This window comes from Neopelma chrysocephalum, unplaced genomic scaffold (genome assembly GCF_003984885.1).
Source record: "Neopelma chrysocephalum unplaced genomic scaffold, ASM398488v2 Primary Assembly neopelma1_24, whole genome shotgun sequence".
NCBI classification, from domain to species: Eukaryota; Metazoa; Chordata; class Aves; order Passeriformes; family Pipridae; genus Neopelma; species Neopelma chrysocephalum.
This window is the reverse complement of record NW_020897693.1, coordinates 22,051,246-22,068,661: the sequence shown is the minus strand read 5'-3', so window position 1 is coordinate 22,068,661 and position 17,416 is coordinate 22,051,246. Positions and strand designations below refer to the sequence as shown.

At 39.4% G+C, this 17,416-nt stretch overlaps 1 protein-coding gene across 9 annotated transcripts in view; it reads left to right on the top strand.

The window, feature by feature from the left end:
• The window catches only part of SMOC1 (SPARC related modular calcium binding 1), a 132,970-nt gene that overhangs the window by 59,608 nt on the left and 55,946 nt on the right, over positions 1-17,416 (top strand). For all 9 annotated transcript variants that reach the window (XM_027707814.1, XM_027707796.1, XM_027707789.1 and 6 more), the window contains exons 4-5: positions 2,941-3,040; positions 5,497-5,544. In XM_027707814.1, the coding sequence (XP_027563615.1) occupies positions 2,941-3,040; positions 5,497-5,544 (148 nt within the window). The remainder of the gene's footprint in view (positions 1-2,940; positions 3,041-5,496; positions 5,545-17,416) is intronic.

Below are 17,416 nucleotides of genomic sequence, written 5' to 3'. Positions count from 1 at the left end.
ACGTTTTTCTCTGACATGTATTTTGATAGTCAAAATTAACTCAATAACTGAAGATTTGATCTGTGCAGTAAACATGTGTCATCCTTACATAGTTATTCTTCTGGTTATAACACTATTTAAAAATCTCTAATCCCACTACTATTAGAGTGGGATTAGAATAAGGTTGAATTTTGGGTTGAGGATTTAAATTTTCTTTAGAAACAAAAGCTCAAACCTACCATAATTGGGAAAATTTAATGTAAAACCCCACATTTTCAAGATTCCTTACTATAGGTGCTCTGAAATAGTCAACATTTGAAATTTGTTTAAATACAGTGTTTAGAAACGGTACTGGATCACCTATTGCCTTTACATTTCTTCAATGTCATACCAGTCCTATATAACTGATGAAAAGTACACCTTTACCCCCAGCTTTTAAACTGCAAACTCTAGGCTGTAGGCCACTGTTATGACACCTAAATATTCTGAGACTTGGTCAGGTATTATGGTAAAAGGTAGCATCTCTCAACATGAAGACATTCAGAAAAAGCAACTGCAGTGATTTCTGAGGTTTCTGAAGTGTCCATTCTTCATGGGTAGCTGTCTGACCTTTAGGATAAGGCCAGATAAGATTTAATTGCAGCTGTTATCTGTAGTAGGGAAGTCCTTTGGTGCTACAGTAGAACATGTGCTCGTGGTTGTTGTGAAAGTGCTGTCAATTTCAGATTTTTTTTTTCCTTTTTTGTTTTAATGGCAGCATGGGGGAGAAAGGGTCATGGGATACTAGTCCAAGGAAGACCAGCATTCCTTAGCCCAGTTATTTACAAAATTACTTCACTTTTATGGATGTTAAGTGCTTGACTTGCATAAATGAGTGTACGTAATTGGTAGCTTTCCACTGAGATGCATTGCATAACATACTCTTAGTTAGTGCATCTATCCTAAATTTATGTCAATATGTTTTTTTTTGACTCCTCTGCCATGTACTTTGTAATTTTTCTGAAGGCTTGGTTGAAGGACTATCTAGTCAGTAATACTTGAATTTTTTAAATGCTGGGTACACTGGATTTTTTTATATAATGTAATATGGAGTGATCTTGCCTTAAGAATTCAAGACCCCATCCTGGAATTTAGCTTTATCCCTGGATAGGATTTTTACAATTAGTGCTCAGATGTAAAGGCAGCTTCTTGTGTTATTGGGAATGCAATGTTGTCTATGCAATCAGCAAAGATAAATATGAACACAAACCCAAGAAGTTTCATCACATTTTTTTGAATGTTCAGTTGATAAGATTGACCAATAAGAAATACTTCCTAACTTGCTTATTGCTAATTATAGTCACAGTGCTTTTGAGTAATTTGCAATCTATTTTGTGATATATTGAGAGAATAAAGATGAAACTGCAGATAGTAGTGATAGTGTAGTAACATGGGTACATGAGATTACTGTTGATTTTGGCTGCTAAAAGTGAATGCTTGAGGTAAAATTATTGATTTGTGCTTTAGTGAAACCCAAGATAAATACCATGTACCGTGTTATAATTGCTCTTAGATCATGTTTTATGTGGTATTCAAAGCCTCTTAAAAAAACTGTCATTAAGTCTCTGAACAAACTTTGCTACCTTAGGGCATTGAAGCCAGCTGTCAGCAAGGGGGAATGACTGATTTAGCTCTGAAGGATCCATAATGAAGGGAACTGTACAAACACCCCATCACTCTTCCGTGTAAAGAGAACTGGAACGGGAAAATGGCTTCAGTGAACTTCTTTGGAAAAAGAGAGAGTGGACAGAATTAATTTTACAAGTAAAATAAAAGGCTGTTTCTGAAGTGGTCTCATTTCATGGCTTTTTTCAGAAATGTATTGAAGGAGCCTCTCTATCTTTTAAAGTAACATAGGCATTTCTGTACCGTTTGAAGATACTGATGTGCACACTCAGCCACGGCTGAAAGTGTGTTTGCTAGAAAGGATTTTGGAATCTGTTAGTACTTACACAGATGCCTGTATGATGATAATTTACTTTTGTCTCAAGGGATGTCAAAGGCATCCTGAATTTCATCCAAATGCTGACCACTCTGAAAGCTGAGGTAAAGGTTGTTTGTTATTGGATTTATTAAGCTAAATTAAACTATATGAAACTATAGTGCTGCTGAACTAATACCCATATAGATGTTACTAAGACCAGTCTGCTAGATCAGAAGTTATTTGTTCTCACTTTAGGGGTTCCATGTCTGAACTAGTAATTCTGGTGTCTATCTGTGTTAAAGGAAGGAAGTGGGCAACTCTAGATGTCTAGAGCTTTAAAGTTAAGCAAGATGAATCTTATATTGTGTACCTTTTGATTCACTAGAACCTTCATCAAATATTCTTAAGACTTTGTCAATATATCAAGACCAAGCACGTTGTATCTTGCTCCTATCATGTAGTTTGACATAGTAACAGAATAGGGCTTCAATCTATCTGGAGAGGGTTTGTTAACATAACAAGTCAGTATTGAATTTTTTTCAGCCATGTTTACTGAACAAAATGCTCTTGAAAATACCGACAGATGCTGCTCTCTAGCAACGCCTATGGAATTTGGGACCAGGTGGCCTTTCCATAACCCAACTGGGATGCAGTGGACAACTATTTAATAGTAAACAGTAAATAGAAATTAGCAGAGGGTGGAATGAGCTGAGACACAACTAAAGTGCTCTCAGATGATTACTTGCAACTTCTTTTGCTGCCTGAATTTCAGCTGAAGGAGTTGGAGTACGAGAAATAACATTTCTTTGGGGTGGGGCGGAGGTGAGGGAAGAAAAGATAACAATATCAAATATAGTCTTCTGTGAGACCTCCTTGCTCTGAAGGATACGTTTGTGATGCACCTGGGTTGGGACTTCCAATAGGATGCTGAATTATAAAAAAAAAAGTGGTTGGTGATAGTGAGAAATGAAATGCCTGCTCTTTGTTTTATTAAACAGGTGCAGTGCCATACCTACACTGGATACTGCTGGTGTGTGACACCTGATGGCAAGCCTATTAGCGGCTCTTCCGTACAGAACAAAACTCCTGTATGTTCAGGTACTGTGGGAGTGGCTTCAACAAATACTAATTCTATAACTGAAGAGGGCTGAGGTAAATGCATCCTGTTGAGAGAGCTAAGTCTTTTCAGGTGACTTGTCCAGTTTACCCCACTTAACACTGCAGTTTGGACTCTGACATGTCCACCTGTGGTTAGCATACAGACACTTCTGCAAGGCTCAGTGAGAAAAACCACCGAGGTAACAAGTGGTAACCACTGTGGTAACCAAGACAAGAGTCAGTGTTGCCATGTACACCGAAACCAAAGATTCACGTAACAGATGGGATAAATTTTTTCCATGAGCTGTATTTTAAAGAAATGGTATTTTGTGGGACATGGAATAATTTTTTGTACGGAGTGATTTCAGTTAATTTGGTTTTGTGAGAAATTGGTAGTTTCTAAGGTTCTGCTGTTCTAATGAATTTGGGTCTTTTGATCATGTTGCTTACTTTAGAATGCTTTTGTGTCATGAGGGTGGACAGCACTGGGCTTGCACCACAGGTCACAAGAGGGAGGACCAGACCCAGGCTGTTACTCATGTGTATATTAAGTGATGTGCTTCTGGGCACTTAGGGTGACATAGTAATGTCACGCTGTGGTTTACTGAGACCAAACCCACAATTTTCCTTAAAACAGAGTAATGCTGTTTTTCTTTTTTCTCCCCACAATTCATTAGGGTAACCCATGGCTCAAATGGAATGGGATTGGTCCCTAGATTTTCATGTGGCCCTGATCAGTAGTGTACAGTCTAGCTTTGTGAGCTGCGGTGAACAGTGCTGCTGTGGCAACACCAAACTAGACATGGGCAAGAGTGGGAAGCTGTTCTGTGCTGTTTGGGAGAATTCGAGGGCAACACTAGAATTAGGCTGCCCTCCTCACTTCCCCTCTCTCTCCCCCTCCCTACCCCCCAAAAAAATAATAGAAGAAAAGGCAGTAAGCATAGGAGTGTTCTAACATGTTCAGTGATGCCATGTGGGCACTGCTGCTGTGTCTGGCTCCGTGCTTTGCAATCTGCACCTCATGGATTTTTAACGTACTTCTCCTCTCACCTTGCAGTTTTTGCTCTTTAGGTGGGAGCATGACAACAGTCAAACCTTTGGGTTTTTTAATTTTTCTCCCCTTTTTCAGTGTCCTCTTGGCTGGAAGGTATTTTATGGTAATAAGCAAACATAAGTGACTTGCATAAGGGTTTGAGTTGAGTGGGAGAGCTATCTGAGAACTAGTGAGTCCATGTAGCTTGAGGAAGTGCTTGGTTTTTCACAGGCATGTAAAAATAAAAGAAGATTAATATCTTATTTTAGTGTAAGGTCAAATGCTACAGTAATTTGACTTAAACCTTAGAATATGACTTTGACACCATTTTCAGTACATCATTTTGGTAGGGCATGTTTTAGAGTTTTGCTGATCTGTTCATTTAGCCTTGTGCTGTTTATAAAATTGTGTTACGGGAAAGTAAAGTCATGTTGTATTGTAGGACACAGATGTTAGGCCTGTGATGACTAATATTGTGTTTGTGCTTACTACTTGTAATTCAGCAGTAGATCTGTGATTAACTGATCTGCAACTGAAAGTGCCTGGGGAATAGTTTACCTTTAGAGTTTGTCTTGACCAGATTCTTGGGCCTGTCAGAGCTGTCTTCTTTAGAGGTGACTTTTGATCCATGTTTCCTGAAGGTTGAGAAATCACTGGAACTGTTTAATAATGGTGCATGGAAGAATCAGTTTCCTGGGAATAAAGCTATTAAAAAAAATAATCTTGTCATAGATTTTTATACACTTTGATAATGAATTTGTTTGAAAAGCTTTTATTACCTGTTCAAGTTTTAGTAGGAAAACTGGGATGAAACGCTGAAGCAGACTGCAGAAACAAGCGTAGAATCATATATTTTCTGTGAAGACCTAAGTTATAGTAAACAACTCAAGATGTGTTCTATTCAAGTACATGCTGGATCTTATTCACTGTCCCCTTTAAAACAGCTGGGGATGTTCAGGGGTTGGTTGAAATCCATTTTCTGCAAATTGTCCCACTTAATCCCTTTCCTTTAGAATATTGTACTTGCATTCCCTGCACATTCTCCCCATCTGTTTTTGATTTGTTCTTCCTGACATTTGCAAATGAAAGAAGTGACTCTTACTGATCTTTCCTTCTTGCCCTTGAATTTATTTCAGGTTTCTTACTAGCACAATGCTCTGTTGAGCTCTTTCAGATCACTAGATCCAGCTACTAAAGATTTCTTATTTACCCTTATCCCAATGTAACATCTTAATGGATAAAACTTATGTTTTTAGCATTGGTTGAAGCCACAGGCTTTCTGACTCCTAAATGGAGCTGTTGATAAGTAAAACAGATGCTTTATGCATTGAGATATTGACTGTATTAATGTGACATCGCATGCTCTCTGTGATCATGCAGCATCTAAATGGATGTCTCTTTTTTTTTTTTCCCTCCCCTTTAGGTTCTGTAACTGATAAACCATCAAGCCAGGGTAATTCAGGAAGGAAAGGTGAGTGAAGTCCTGTGCTTCAGCAACTTGTTTCGTAATAGCAGCTGCCCAGCCACATCCCTTAAAATAGCTCAGAACCCAGGTTCCTAATCAGTTAGTGCATGGGAGGCATATATACCATTAGACCTTCTCTTCAGGAGGAGGAATAAGATGACTGTTCTACTCCCTGAAGAGTAGAAAAGGTTGTGCTCTGCTCTGTTCTTGTCAACTGAGTTGTAGTGCAAGACAGCTGAGCTTCCCAAAGGGTGGGTGGCTGGTCCAGAATAGCCTCTGCTTGTTCACTTTGAAGTAACATACTGAGCATTTCTCAGTAAAATCCCTAGAGATTAGGAAGGCTGTCAATATAACCGGTACTCTGGGAGTCACAAGTGCCAATATTATGGTTGTGGCTCTGTATGCATTGAAAAGTGGTTTTTTTCTAGTAGCACATAAAACCCTCTGGCAAGCTGGAGCAGCGCTGGATTAAACCTTAGCTGTGCTTGGAAACCTCACTCTTTTGTGCATTAGGCATTGGTTCTTCTTTGCTACTGTCTTCAGTCCTTGCCTTTCCTGTGCAAGGCATTGGGTAGTTCCTTGTTCTTTTCCTGTGAGTATTTTAGCTCTTCTCTGTGTCCTCTGGTTTGCATTCACTCTAATAGTCTTGGGAGGGTTGACCACTGAAGTGTCTATGTATGTATGTATATATATACACTCACTGAGGAGCAGTGAAATTTGTCTTTAGGCCTTCTCCCCACCCTGATATTCAACATTTCTTCCCTCTACCCCTGATTCAGAGTCAACTTTTGAATTTGTCTCCTTACTACAGAAAAACAGTGCTGAATGCATCCTCACTCCTGCTGGTGAGGATGAATGCTATTTCTTGGGAGAAGTTCCTGTTTTGATAACTGAAGCAGGATTTTTAGTGCTTACTCTCTAAACCTGTTCTTCCTGACACTTCAAGCCTAGGAAAATGCCAATACTTTCATTCGAGGAACATCTTCCATGCTGGGAATGTCAATCCAGTCCTGAAGACACTTAAGAGGAATTAGCTTGCTATGTTCAGAGCAGTGATGCATATCTGCTCTCCAGTCTATTGTTTGTGTATAGTAGTTTAGGAAAAGGTAGGGAGAAGAAAGATGCAAGGAAAACTACTTAGTTAAGACTGAATGCTGAAGTTTCTTTCTCACTTTTGATACATGTTAATATGTAATTGGCACCTGAATCCATTGTTATTCTGCTAATGCAATCATTGCTAGACTAGCCTGAAGTATAAGCAAATCAAGTAGCTCTTGAAATCTGCATTATTGAGTGGAGGCTGTTTGTAGGGTTTTTACCTGAGTAGTCCTGGTCTGTTGTTCTAGATTTGGAAGCAACTGAGATTGGATTTCATAAGAAACAGGAGCAAAAGGGGAAAACATTTGAACTTGGTTTTTCCTCATTGTTCCCTTTATTAAGTTAGAGCTTGGAACATGCAAAAAGAGAACTGTAAATGGTATAAATTGATCTAAAATTTGTAATAGAAATTGACTCTCCTTAGTGCAGCCTTAGCATCCTATTTCAAGGATATGCTTGGTCGTGTGGCTGCAGAAATGCCCTATGCAGTAGCTGTCAAACAGAAAATGCTTCCCCTTGGGCCAGCATGCTTCAAGCAATCATGTAAATTTTCTGTCCTCTCTAGTTCTGAATTCATTCATGACTGTTGGAAGCCCACACACAAGCAAGTCTGGCCCTTTTCCATCATGTTAGAAAAATACTTATGAGCAGTTATTAAACAGGTCTTTTAAAATCAAGAGGGCTTTTAGAAGCTGTAATAATTTGGTTTAAATTTATGGACTTAACATTACTTTTTCAGCTAGTGATGAACGACTAATCTAAAAATGAATTTGGCTTTCTTGTCAGCACTTTTTCTTGATTTAAGTTACTTGGATTTAAAATTCCAATATCAGGTCCTGTTCTACAGAAGTCAGAACCAAGAACAGCCTGGCTTCCTTGAAGCAAGGTGGTTTCTGCAGGTCCAGCTTCTCTGAAGACTGGTGGCTAGCCAGTATGCACATCTGTTCTAGCTGAGTGTTCAAACCGTTTTTGTAAAGATAACCCTTTGCAAAATGACAAAAAGGACAGGCCAAGGAGGGGTCCAGCAGGAACTGGGTCAGTGATGACCTTTGTGTTGTAGAGGCACAACTTTGAAGCTTCTGATATCTCTTTGGGCAACTACCAGCTGACTTAGGAGCTTTTGGAATTTCCCACTGCACGGTAGACTCCCCTCTCCATTTCTGGATGAGGGTCTCTTAGTCAAAGAGCATTATCTGCCACAGAACAAGTACTCTGAAGAGGAAAAGTAATAGCTAAGACTCTCAAAAGTGATTTCTTTTGTCTCATTCATACAGGAATGTAAAATATGGAGCTAATAAACTTTGTGATGCTGGTGCCTTTCAAGTCTTCAGGGCAAAAATAGTTTTCTGGATAGAGGCTGCTCTGCATTAGAAATAGTGCAGATGGATGGACTTAAGCTCTTGGGTAATCAGTGAAGACTTTACTAGCCTGTTAGCTCTCCTTTAGAAGAGGGAAATTAATGTTGGAAAGAGGAAAAGGCTGGTTATTGGTAATAAGTCTTTCTCCAAGTGTTTTGGCCTCTTTTCCATCCTGTTTAGCTGTAATTTCTGGAGTACCAGAAGATGTGAGATAGCATGCAATTCCACTCACAGGCTCTCTCACTCCTGATGAAAAGAAAATTCAATTGCTATGGTCATGTGGCTTGGCATGTAGTTCCAGAAGTGGCTCTGTGGAGCTTTCTGCAGAGAACAAGCAAGCATGCTGGTAGGAGATACTTTTTATTTTTAATTTCCATGCTCTGGTTATCCATATTGCTATTGCTCTATGATGCAATGCTAGTTAGTCATACAATTTGCCCTGTAAGTTAATTTAATTTAAATTTGCACCAAAGTTAAAATTTTAAAATAGGAGATATTGATCTGTTCTGTTCTGAGAAGTGCTCTGTTGCTGAAAGGCAGAGCGGGCATAGGAAGATGGAGACATGTTTGCATGAGGTGGAATAGAAACCCAGGCTCTCGAGAACATGCTTGTTGTGTGGACTTGGCAGCTCAGACATTTACCACCATTCTTTCTATGCTGAATTCAGCCTGCAAGTGAAGAACAAGCTCCCAGGACCTTTGTCCAGGAATACAATTACTCTTGTATGTGATTAGGATGTCCAAAACCTGCAGATTTCTGTTGCTCTTTTTTATTCCAACTTGTTCCTTGTACAGTCCTTTCTCATAAGGAGCTTCTTGCATTAATTTGCTCCAGTTGCTGCTTAGATTGAAAGGCCTGAGACTCTTGGAAAATGCATGCTGTCCTCTAGAGGTCTGGATCTCCCCAGTCTCTCCCACTAGGATGTTGTTAATGTTTTAAGAAGCAGTGAAAGGCATCCTTGGAGCCAACATGACTGGATTTCTTCCTTGTCTAAAGAATGCAGAACATTCCTTTCCAGCCAAAGGGAAATTGTGCCACCCTTTTGAAAGAAAAACCAAACGTGAAACGAAGAAAATTCAAAACTTTATTTTTATCTGAGGAGTTCTAGGGCTTTAGCTCAAAGCTACAGATTTAGCATGTTGCAGTTATGAGTGGTATCTTTTACAGTCACCAAGAAGGTTTTAAAAAGTAGGCTGGTCAAAAACAGGATGTCAAAAACAGCCCTGCAATTGCTTATCTTGATAAAGTCACTTGGTCTTCCTTCTGGAAGAAGAAATATATTCAAGTGAGGATACTGGTTTGTTAGTGATTAACTCTTCTGGACACTATATGAGAGGTGTTGATACCATTTTTAAATCAACTGATTGAAGGAAATGGGAAAGGTGGCTTGGTTCTATAACCTGGGATTTAAGGATGATCCAACTACAGGGTAAATTCTGGCTGGAGTAACTTTCAGTGTCAGTCATGAAGAGTCTTGAGTGGTATGAATTCCCGTTTTCTTTTATAAAGTCGCTTGCAGTGCATAAAGTTCCAGGGCTGTTTTGACTTGTCTTGTTTCCCTATTGCAAAAGCTGGCAATAGCATCTGCAATTCCCTGTACAGTTGGTGGAATGTAAGCTCTGATGGACCCACAGAAAGCAAAACCCAGGTTGAACTTGTACAGTTACTATCTTACATGTAGACAAGACTCTTGTATGGAGCTGCAAAAATCTTTCCTCAATATGTTTGCAGCCTACCCTGAGATTAGCTCAGTTGGTTAGAGCATGGTGCTAGTAATGCCAAGGTTCTATCACAGTATGGGCTATTTGCTTAAGAGCTGGACTTGATGACCCTTGTGGGTCCCTTCCAGCTCAGGTTATTCTGTGATTCAAAACTGAAGCAGTCTGAGAAACCTAAGATGAGCAACTTGAAATTTCGGCCAACTGAACATGTAGAATTGGGTTCCTTTTCATGGGTTTGACCGTCAGAAATTAGTTTCAAGGTAGGCTTTTTTGGCAGAGAAATTCTGGACTGCAGCTGTGGGCAAGTTGGCCCATTCTGTGGCTCTCTTCCTGCTGTTTTTCAAGTCTTACCTTTAGAAAATGTTAATGGCCTAGTTGTGCAGCCAATAGACTGAGCAGTCTGAATCAGTAATGAGCCATTAGTCTGAGTCAATAATTAGGCTGAGCAGTAGAGGGTGAACACTTTCCTCAGGCAAACCCAAGTGAAGGATGGCTTGTGCTAGTGTAAACAAATGGAACTGCTTGTACCTGGGGACCTGAAGGCTTTATCTGCTAGTGTTAAGAAGTCAAGTGCAGCTGGCACTAATTCACCTGCCATCAGCTCACAGGGAGGGGAGCACACTGCCTCCACAGTGGTTAGCATGTCTCACACAAGACAGATAATATCTTGACAAAAATATCATATTGAAATGTGACTAAACCCTGAGACTGGGACTTTGGTCTTTACCTTCTCCAGATCTTTCTGGATTCAACTAGGTACTGACCAAATCTGAAATGCAACTGTGCTATCACACAAACCAAATTTCAAATGCTCCTACCTCTCTGACCTCATATTTTCTTAGAAAATGCTCTGATGTCTTTAGCAGTTTGTGGAGAATACAGGAAAGACAGAGAAATATAGTGTGGCCTTCATCAGTAAGATGAAAGAAATACAAGTTTACTGAGGCAGTATGAAGTCAAGTGATGGTTCTGGCTGGTGAACACCATCTAATGATTAATTTTTTTCAGAACATTAGCAGGTAACAAGTCTGCAGTGCAACTCCAACAATTCTTCTGGATCCCTTATGTTACGTATTTGTTTTTAAATAAACTATATATTATCTTAATGAATGGAGGAGAAGGAGAATTTTCATGCAAATATTGTTTTCTGAACTGTTTAACTTTGTCATGTAACATTCCTAGACTAGGGCTGATGTGTTTGTCAGGTCTTGTATGGGTAAAATATACATGTGTACTCAAAATGTGCATAAACGGTTTGCTTTTGGACAGAGTCGCGTGTATAGTGTAGCTGTGTGGAAAGTCACTGTGCTATGCGTATATAATAAGTCTACTTCCTGAAAGCAGCAGCTTTGCTCTGTGTGTGCTACGTGAGTGCCCCAAGTCCTTCAGATGTGCAAAAGCTTGATTTGTCCTACCACACACTGATGGTGACAGTTTCTCAGTGTATACTGTTAAAATTTAAAGGGGTTAGGAAATAATCTGTGAGAGAAATTGAATGTGTACTATGAAACTGGAATAAAAACTCAGGTGACTAGAGAAGTTACAGGGAGAGATTAGTGCAACAAAACCTGTCCTGTAGCAGCCCAAGTGGGCTGTGAGTAAAAATTTCTATGGATAGAATTTGTAGCACATAAGATTTTGGTTAGCTCATATTTGTATTTCCAAGCAAACTTAGCAGTGGATTTGAAGTTTGATTCTCTATTACAAAAACAGTGCTGTAAAAATTTCTATTAACCTAATCAGTAGGTTTGCTAGCTTGTAACTGCTCAGAATTCTCTCTGGCTCCCATTGCTATCTCTATATGGTATATAATCTACAAAATTGTTTATTAAATTCCAGTTAAATGTAACTATAGAAAGCAAGTCAATTTCACATGTGTGGCAGATCATAGTCTGCCAATATTACAGATTTTATAAGGTAGAGAGAATCCAGCTTTTAACTGAGAATTGTGTTCAATTTTTGTGAGAACAGAGGAATGTAATTTTGTAATGCTGTGTATACTGGATCACTTTTCCAGAGTAGAACAGTGTTCTAAGCAAACAGATTTTTGAAATACTGAAGTCTAGAAGAAAAATTCAACCTCAAATTTGCTGCATAAACAGTAGAACTAAACACAATCCTTTTGGGTCCCCACATCACTGACTTGTCTGAAATTGTTTAGTTTTCATCAAGACTTCTTTGTGGGCCTCAGAACACATGTATCAAATTTGAGGCTGAAGAAAGTTTCATTGGCAAGCGTGAACAGAAGGCAAATTCTGTTTTAAACTATATTTTGTTTGATACAATGCAAGAATTCTGCTTTCATCTATAAAGCAACAGTTCCAATTGGTAGCTTAGTCTATATAATATGACTTAATAAAATTGTAGTTTACAAGTGTTATTATAGCAATCTACGGACGACTCATGTCTGTAATGTCTTAAGGACAGCTGTAAAGGTTTTTAAATGTTAAGTCATAGTATCGGGCAGCCTGGTGAGTAGATCTAATAAGTAGACTAACAATTGATTAAGCAACATCTGTTAAGATATTATTAACTGTTTATGTGCTATACATGGATTTCTGGTGTCTGATCAATTACAGCTAGCAGAGAAATGGAATAGATTTGGGATCGGTGAGCTGTTTTTATTGTTTGAATACTTTGTATCTATGTGACCTTAACACCTTTTTTTTTTTTTTTTTAACACTTGTTGAAATTATTTTTCTCATGCTGTATAGAACCTAGACATCTGAATGTTAGTGTTTCCTTTCAAATCAATGGAATGCACCAGGAAATGTTTTGTCATGGTGCAGGTGTTTAGTTGAGGGGCTGGAAGTACTTTCCTTTCGACTCCTTTGCCCTATGAGCCTCAAAGTTTCTCTGTAAGAGAGATAAACTATGAAACTGTAATGGGAAAGCTTGAATGCATGCAGACCATGTGTGCTTGTAAATAAGGTAGGGGGAAGCTGGAGAGGCAACCCTAATGTTTGTTCAAGTTCCTGAGACAGCACCTAGGGGAATTAAAGCTTCTCAGAACAGATCTAGCTGGAATAATAGCTTCCCTCTGTGTGCTCATCTGGGTTTTTGTTCTATGTTGACAGCAAGGGATATGTGCTGCAAAATGCTTTGATAAACGCTAAGAATGGGAGAAGTCTTCCTCACAGATTGAATTTCTCTGGGCCGTGTCTTATTTCATGTCACTATGCTCAGCTTGGTGTTCAGTTTCTGATGAGACCTTTAGGTGCTCCGGCAAAGCAATTTGTGTAAGGACTTGACTGCTCAGCTGCTCACAAATATACCTTTAAATGATGATGGTTCTTAAATTCAGTTGTGTCTGGTTCATTTTGAACAGTCAATCTGTAGATGTCTGGCAGGCTGTAACTTGGAGTAATGACCTTCATCTTAAAATATTATAATGTTGAAAATGTGTTATCACTTATACCCTGTATACATTATTGACATACTTTGTTCTGTATGTACAGACTTCCTTCTGAAGCATATTAGATTCTTTGGAGGTCCTTCCAGCACGATTCAGTTACTCTGTCTGTCTGCTTCCCTCTGTTCTCCTTTCCTTCCCTCTTATAGGAAAACTATTCCTTTCATAATCAAATACAAACCGTCCTTTAGACAAAATTCAGATCCTGAGGTGAACTGCCTCAGGCAATGCAGTTAGAGAGCAAAGTTGTGCTCGCTCACTAAAGCTCTGAACCTCTTCTCTTTAATGATCAGGGTTGGGGGGAACCTGTGGAAAAAGCGGGGTTTTTTTCCCCCTATTTTTCTTCATTTGCACACATGCAATACAGATATAGCAGCGAGGTATCCATTCTCTTTGCCTGCAAGGAAATGAAAAGGCGTATTGTAAGCCCAAGGCTAGTCTGGTTGTCAGCCAGGAATTAGTCCTCTAAGGGAGAGGGGCCGGCAAGAGAAGAGGCTGGGAATGAGGAGCTAGAAGGGGGAAAGTACACTTTGAGATATGTTGAATGCACATGGCTAGAGGTGGAAGGGGTCTTGTGCTTCCTCAGTATGCAGGTGTTGGGAGAAAGGAAGGCAGCTTATGTTCTTGAACACAGGCATGTGTCTGGGAGAGCAGGGTCAAAAATTTAGACTATTTACTTAATCCCTTAGAAAGGCTTTTTTTCCCTCTTCTGTTTTCTTTTTGTGTCTAACAGACTGCTTTACAGGGGACACGTGTGATAATTAACACGTGCAGCTGTAGGGCTTCAGCCATATGTCTGAATTTCAAATGGCCATTGATCTAGGAAATTTGCTGCTGTCTCCATCCCCCACTTATAGGCCTTGAAGAAGTGGGGGAATTTATAGAGGTTTTTACCTTGAAGAGACCAGAGCTGGAAGGAAAAGAGTGAAAGGGAATGTGTGATATTGGGGAGAGATGGAAGAGAGACTGATATTCTAATCATACTGTTCATGCTCCTTGCCCCAGGTCACTATATATTTTCAGATAACTTCTAAAATGTTCCTACAGCTACGAATCTGGTTATTACTATATAAAGCTTGAATAACAATAGTTAATATTTTTCCCTTATTCAGTAAAGCAGTCTAAGATCAGAGTCACAATGTCCTTGTGGGCATTTTAGATGTGCTCCCTTTTCCACAAGTATATGGGCTCTTACACAGTCTAGAAGTGACAAGGTGGTAGTTGATTGTGGACTCTGAGTAGCCTTTTAGAAGTGGTAGTTGAGGAGAGGGTGTCTTGGGTGGGAGGCTGTGCAGAAACAGAGAATACTTCACATCAAAGCAGAGGGTCCTAAAAAAAAGATGTGATATATTGTAGGTAGAATAAAACCGGAGAAGCTAAACTAAACAATCATGTGGTGGTTGTTGCTTTTGCCAGGAGTGATCAGGCAGCTGTTGACAGTGCTGTAGAGCTTTTTGCAGACTTCTCTCCAAGTTTGGGGCAATGTCAAGTGCTAAAAATCTTGCTATGAGATATGGTACCTTAAGCAAAATATTTCTTTGTGCGGAAACTTTTTTGCTCCCTGTTTTATGTCAAATATCACTCAAGGCAGTGAGCCAAACAGAAGATGGTTCAAAATTGCTGATTCCTTGATTTCATCACTCACTCTGCAGTGTAAGTAATGCTGACACTTTAGAGGTGTTTCTACTTTGGATTAAAAGAAAAAAAAACAAACAACAAAACACACCAACAAACATTCCTAATAGTGTATGCTCCAACTCTTGACAAAGGGGGATTGTGATTTACTTTATAATATTGCTGCTCTGTTTTCCTGTGTTCTACCTCTTCTCTCCAGTTTCCCTGTGAAGCTTAGTGCCAGGACTGTCTGGAGCAGCCATGTATCACAATGCCTCTTCTAAATCACCTCCCTTTCCTCATTTTTTTTTTCTTAACTACAGACAGTACTCCCTCTTGGGACAATATGGCCCAATATCTCTTCTATGGATTGGCATGATCTTTTACAAATAATTTGGTTGTAGCCTATATTGATATGCACTTGGATACAGTTTTTGTTACACAGATACAGGGCCTAATTCTTCTTTATTCACTGTTTGTTACAGCTGTTTTATTTCCTTTTGGTTGTTTATCTCCCTGAAAAATAAAGTTATTCCAATTCTTCCTCTCATCTTCATTATCTTGATCCTTCTCTGTAGAGAAAAAAGACAGTACTGGATTTACAACTCTCTGGGTTGTATTTACCACAGCAAAGCTTTTTTATGCTATTTGACCCGTGAAAGTGTCTGCTGGTCCAAATGAGTCTTGGAGACTCAGTTTTGAAACTGAGTGCCATCTCTACAGCCAGCTGCCAATGTCAACTTGTAAATGTCATCATTCTTCAGCAAGCATTAAGTAGTCATGGTTTTTGGTAGCAGGTAGTTTTTGGTGCTATGTGTTATGGCCAGCCCAAAAACCCATCTAGTCCTCCTGATTCTGTCTCCATTTTTTCTTGGGTATGTGTATCAGTAGGGGGATGGCATTAGACTTTCAAAGGACAGCTTAAGTACACAGCTGAATGAAAAATATTCTTTACTCCCCTCAGGAGCCTCTTTCTGCAGACTGTGTGTGTTCTTTAGTTTGTAGGCATTCCAATAGCCTTCCCATGTGTTGTTGTAGCTGATCTTTTTACACCACTGAAATTGTGGCTGGTACATAAGGAGAAGAGCCACACTCCATGGTGGTTGCAGATTCATCTCTTTAGCCATGGAGAACATTGCTAGCAGCTGTGAAACATCGGTCTGCTACGACAGGCAAGCTGTGATCCTGTCTGAAAACTTACCAGATGACCCAAGCAGAATCTGGAGACTTCACCAATGAAATTGCTGCAGAGAGTGGTGGGGGAGGGTGAGAATAACAAGTCTCTGAAAATGGGGGGAGGACATGGGGGGGTCAATCTCTTCACAGCTTGATAGTGATTCCATGTTGATCAAAAATATTGTTGTGTGACTCTAGACTGGAAATGGTCTCAAGGTAACCTGACCTTTATTACCTGCTTCACCTTTTTAACAGATAAGGTTCAAATCTGGCCTTAGGCATTTATTTTTCTTATTACTTCCAAATCTTCAAAGAGACCTGTTTTGCCCTTTTTGAAGGAATTTGGCTGTGAAGTCTGCAAACTGTAAAACTCTGCATAAGGTAAACCTATGCACAGTGACAGGTCTTCTCCATTCAGGCTTCCTTGCATTTGACCTCAAAAGTGCTGTATTAAATAAACTAAAATCTGATCCTCTGCTTTTTTAACCCATATCTTTTGTATAAATTGCTTTGATAGAGATCATCTCTGTGTTGGACTTTGGCCCAAAAATGAACTGAGAATTCTAGTTCCAAACAACAGGACTCTGTGCGGGTTCCTTGTTCTGAATTAATCTGTATTCGGTCTAGGTGGAGATACTGCTGCTTCTTGTCCAGAACTCCAAGCCTGCAAAACTAGTTAAGACTGTGGTTTACTATTTACAATTTGGAGCAAAACTGTCTGCAAACCAAGAAATCTTATTTCACAGGTTTTGAGGTTTTGAATCCCTTATGTATTACTAGAACAAAAGAGATCACACAAACTTGTGGCTCCCTGCTGTCCTCTTAAATTAGTTGATTGTACTATAGTTGGGATCTTTGCTTGAAAAAGGGGAGAACAAAGGGTGAGTCTCAAGTTTGAGTTAGGTGAGTACTCTAAAATAATGGCTTTAATAATTTTAAGGTACTTTGTCTTCTACTTGGAAGCATGCCCATATACCTGAGGAAAAATGTTATTTGGAGTGCTACATTTCTGAGTGTGTTAAAACAACAACTTTTCACAAGTAGTGAAGCAAATTTGCATCACCAGAAAGTTCACTAACAACTCAGCTTAATTCTTTGAGCTTTATGGGTGCTGCTTGTTCCTGTAACATGTGCGTCTCTCCGTTGACACCAAAGTCCCTAAGAGTGCTACCTTCAAAGTGGTAAACTGTAATGGCTCAGTTTTCAACTGCCTTGTCTTCCATGCGGCAGTACTAGGAAGATCTTTTTCTCTAGAAAGGTTTGCATAACTTAGAGAAGTGAGTCAGGTATTTTAAGTGGTAATTACCATAGGGCTTGGTTCAACCTGCAAAGTTCAAATCTGAATCTGGATCTAAACTTTCCCAGAGGCAGGGGGTGTGTTTGGACATTGTGTTGGTTTGACCTATTATAGTGCAAGCTCTGTGGATTGGGATTCCGCATCTTTCCAAATATGAGACATTCAGGACCACTTTTAAATTATGTGTAATTGAAATAATAT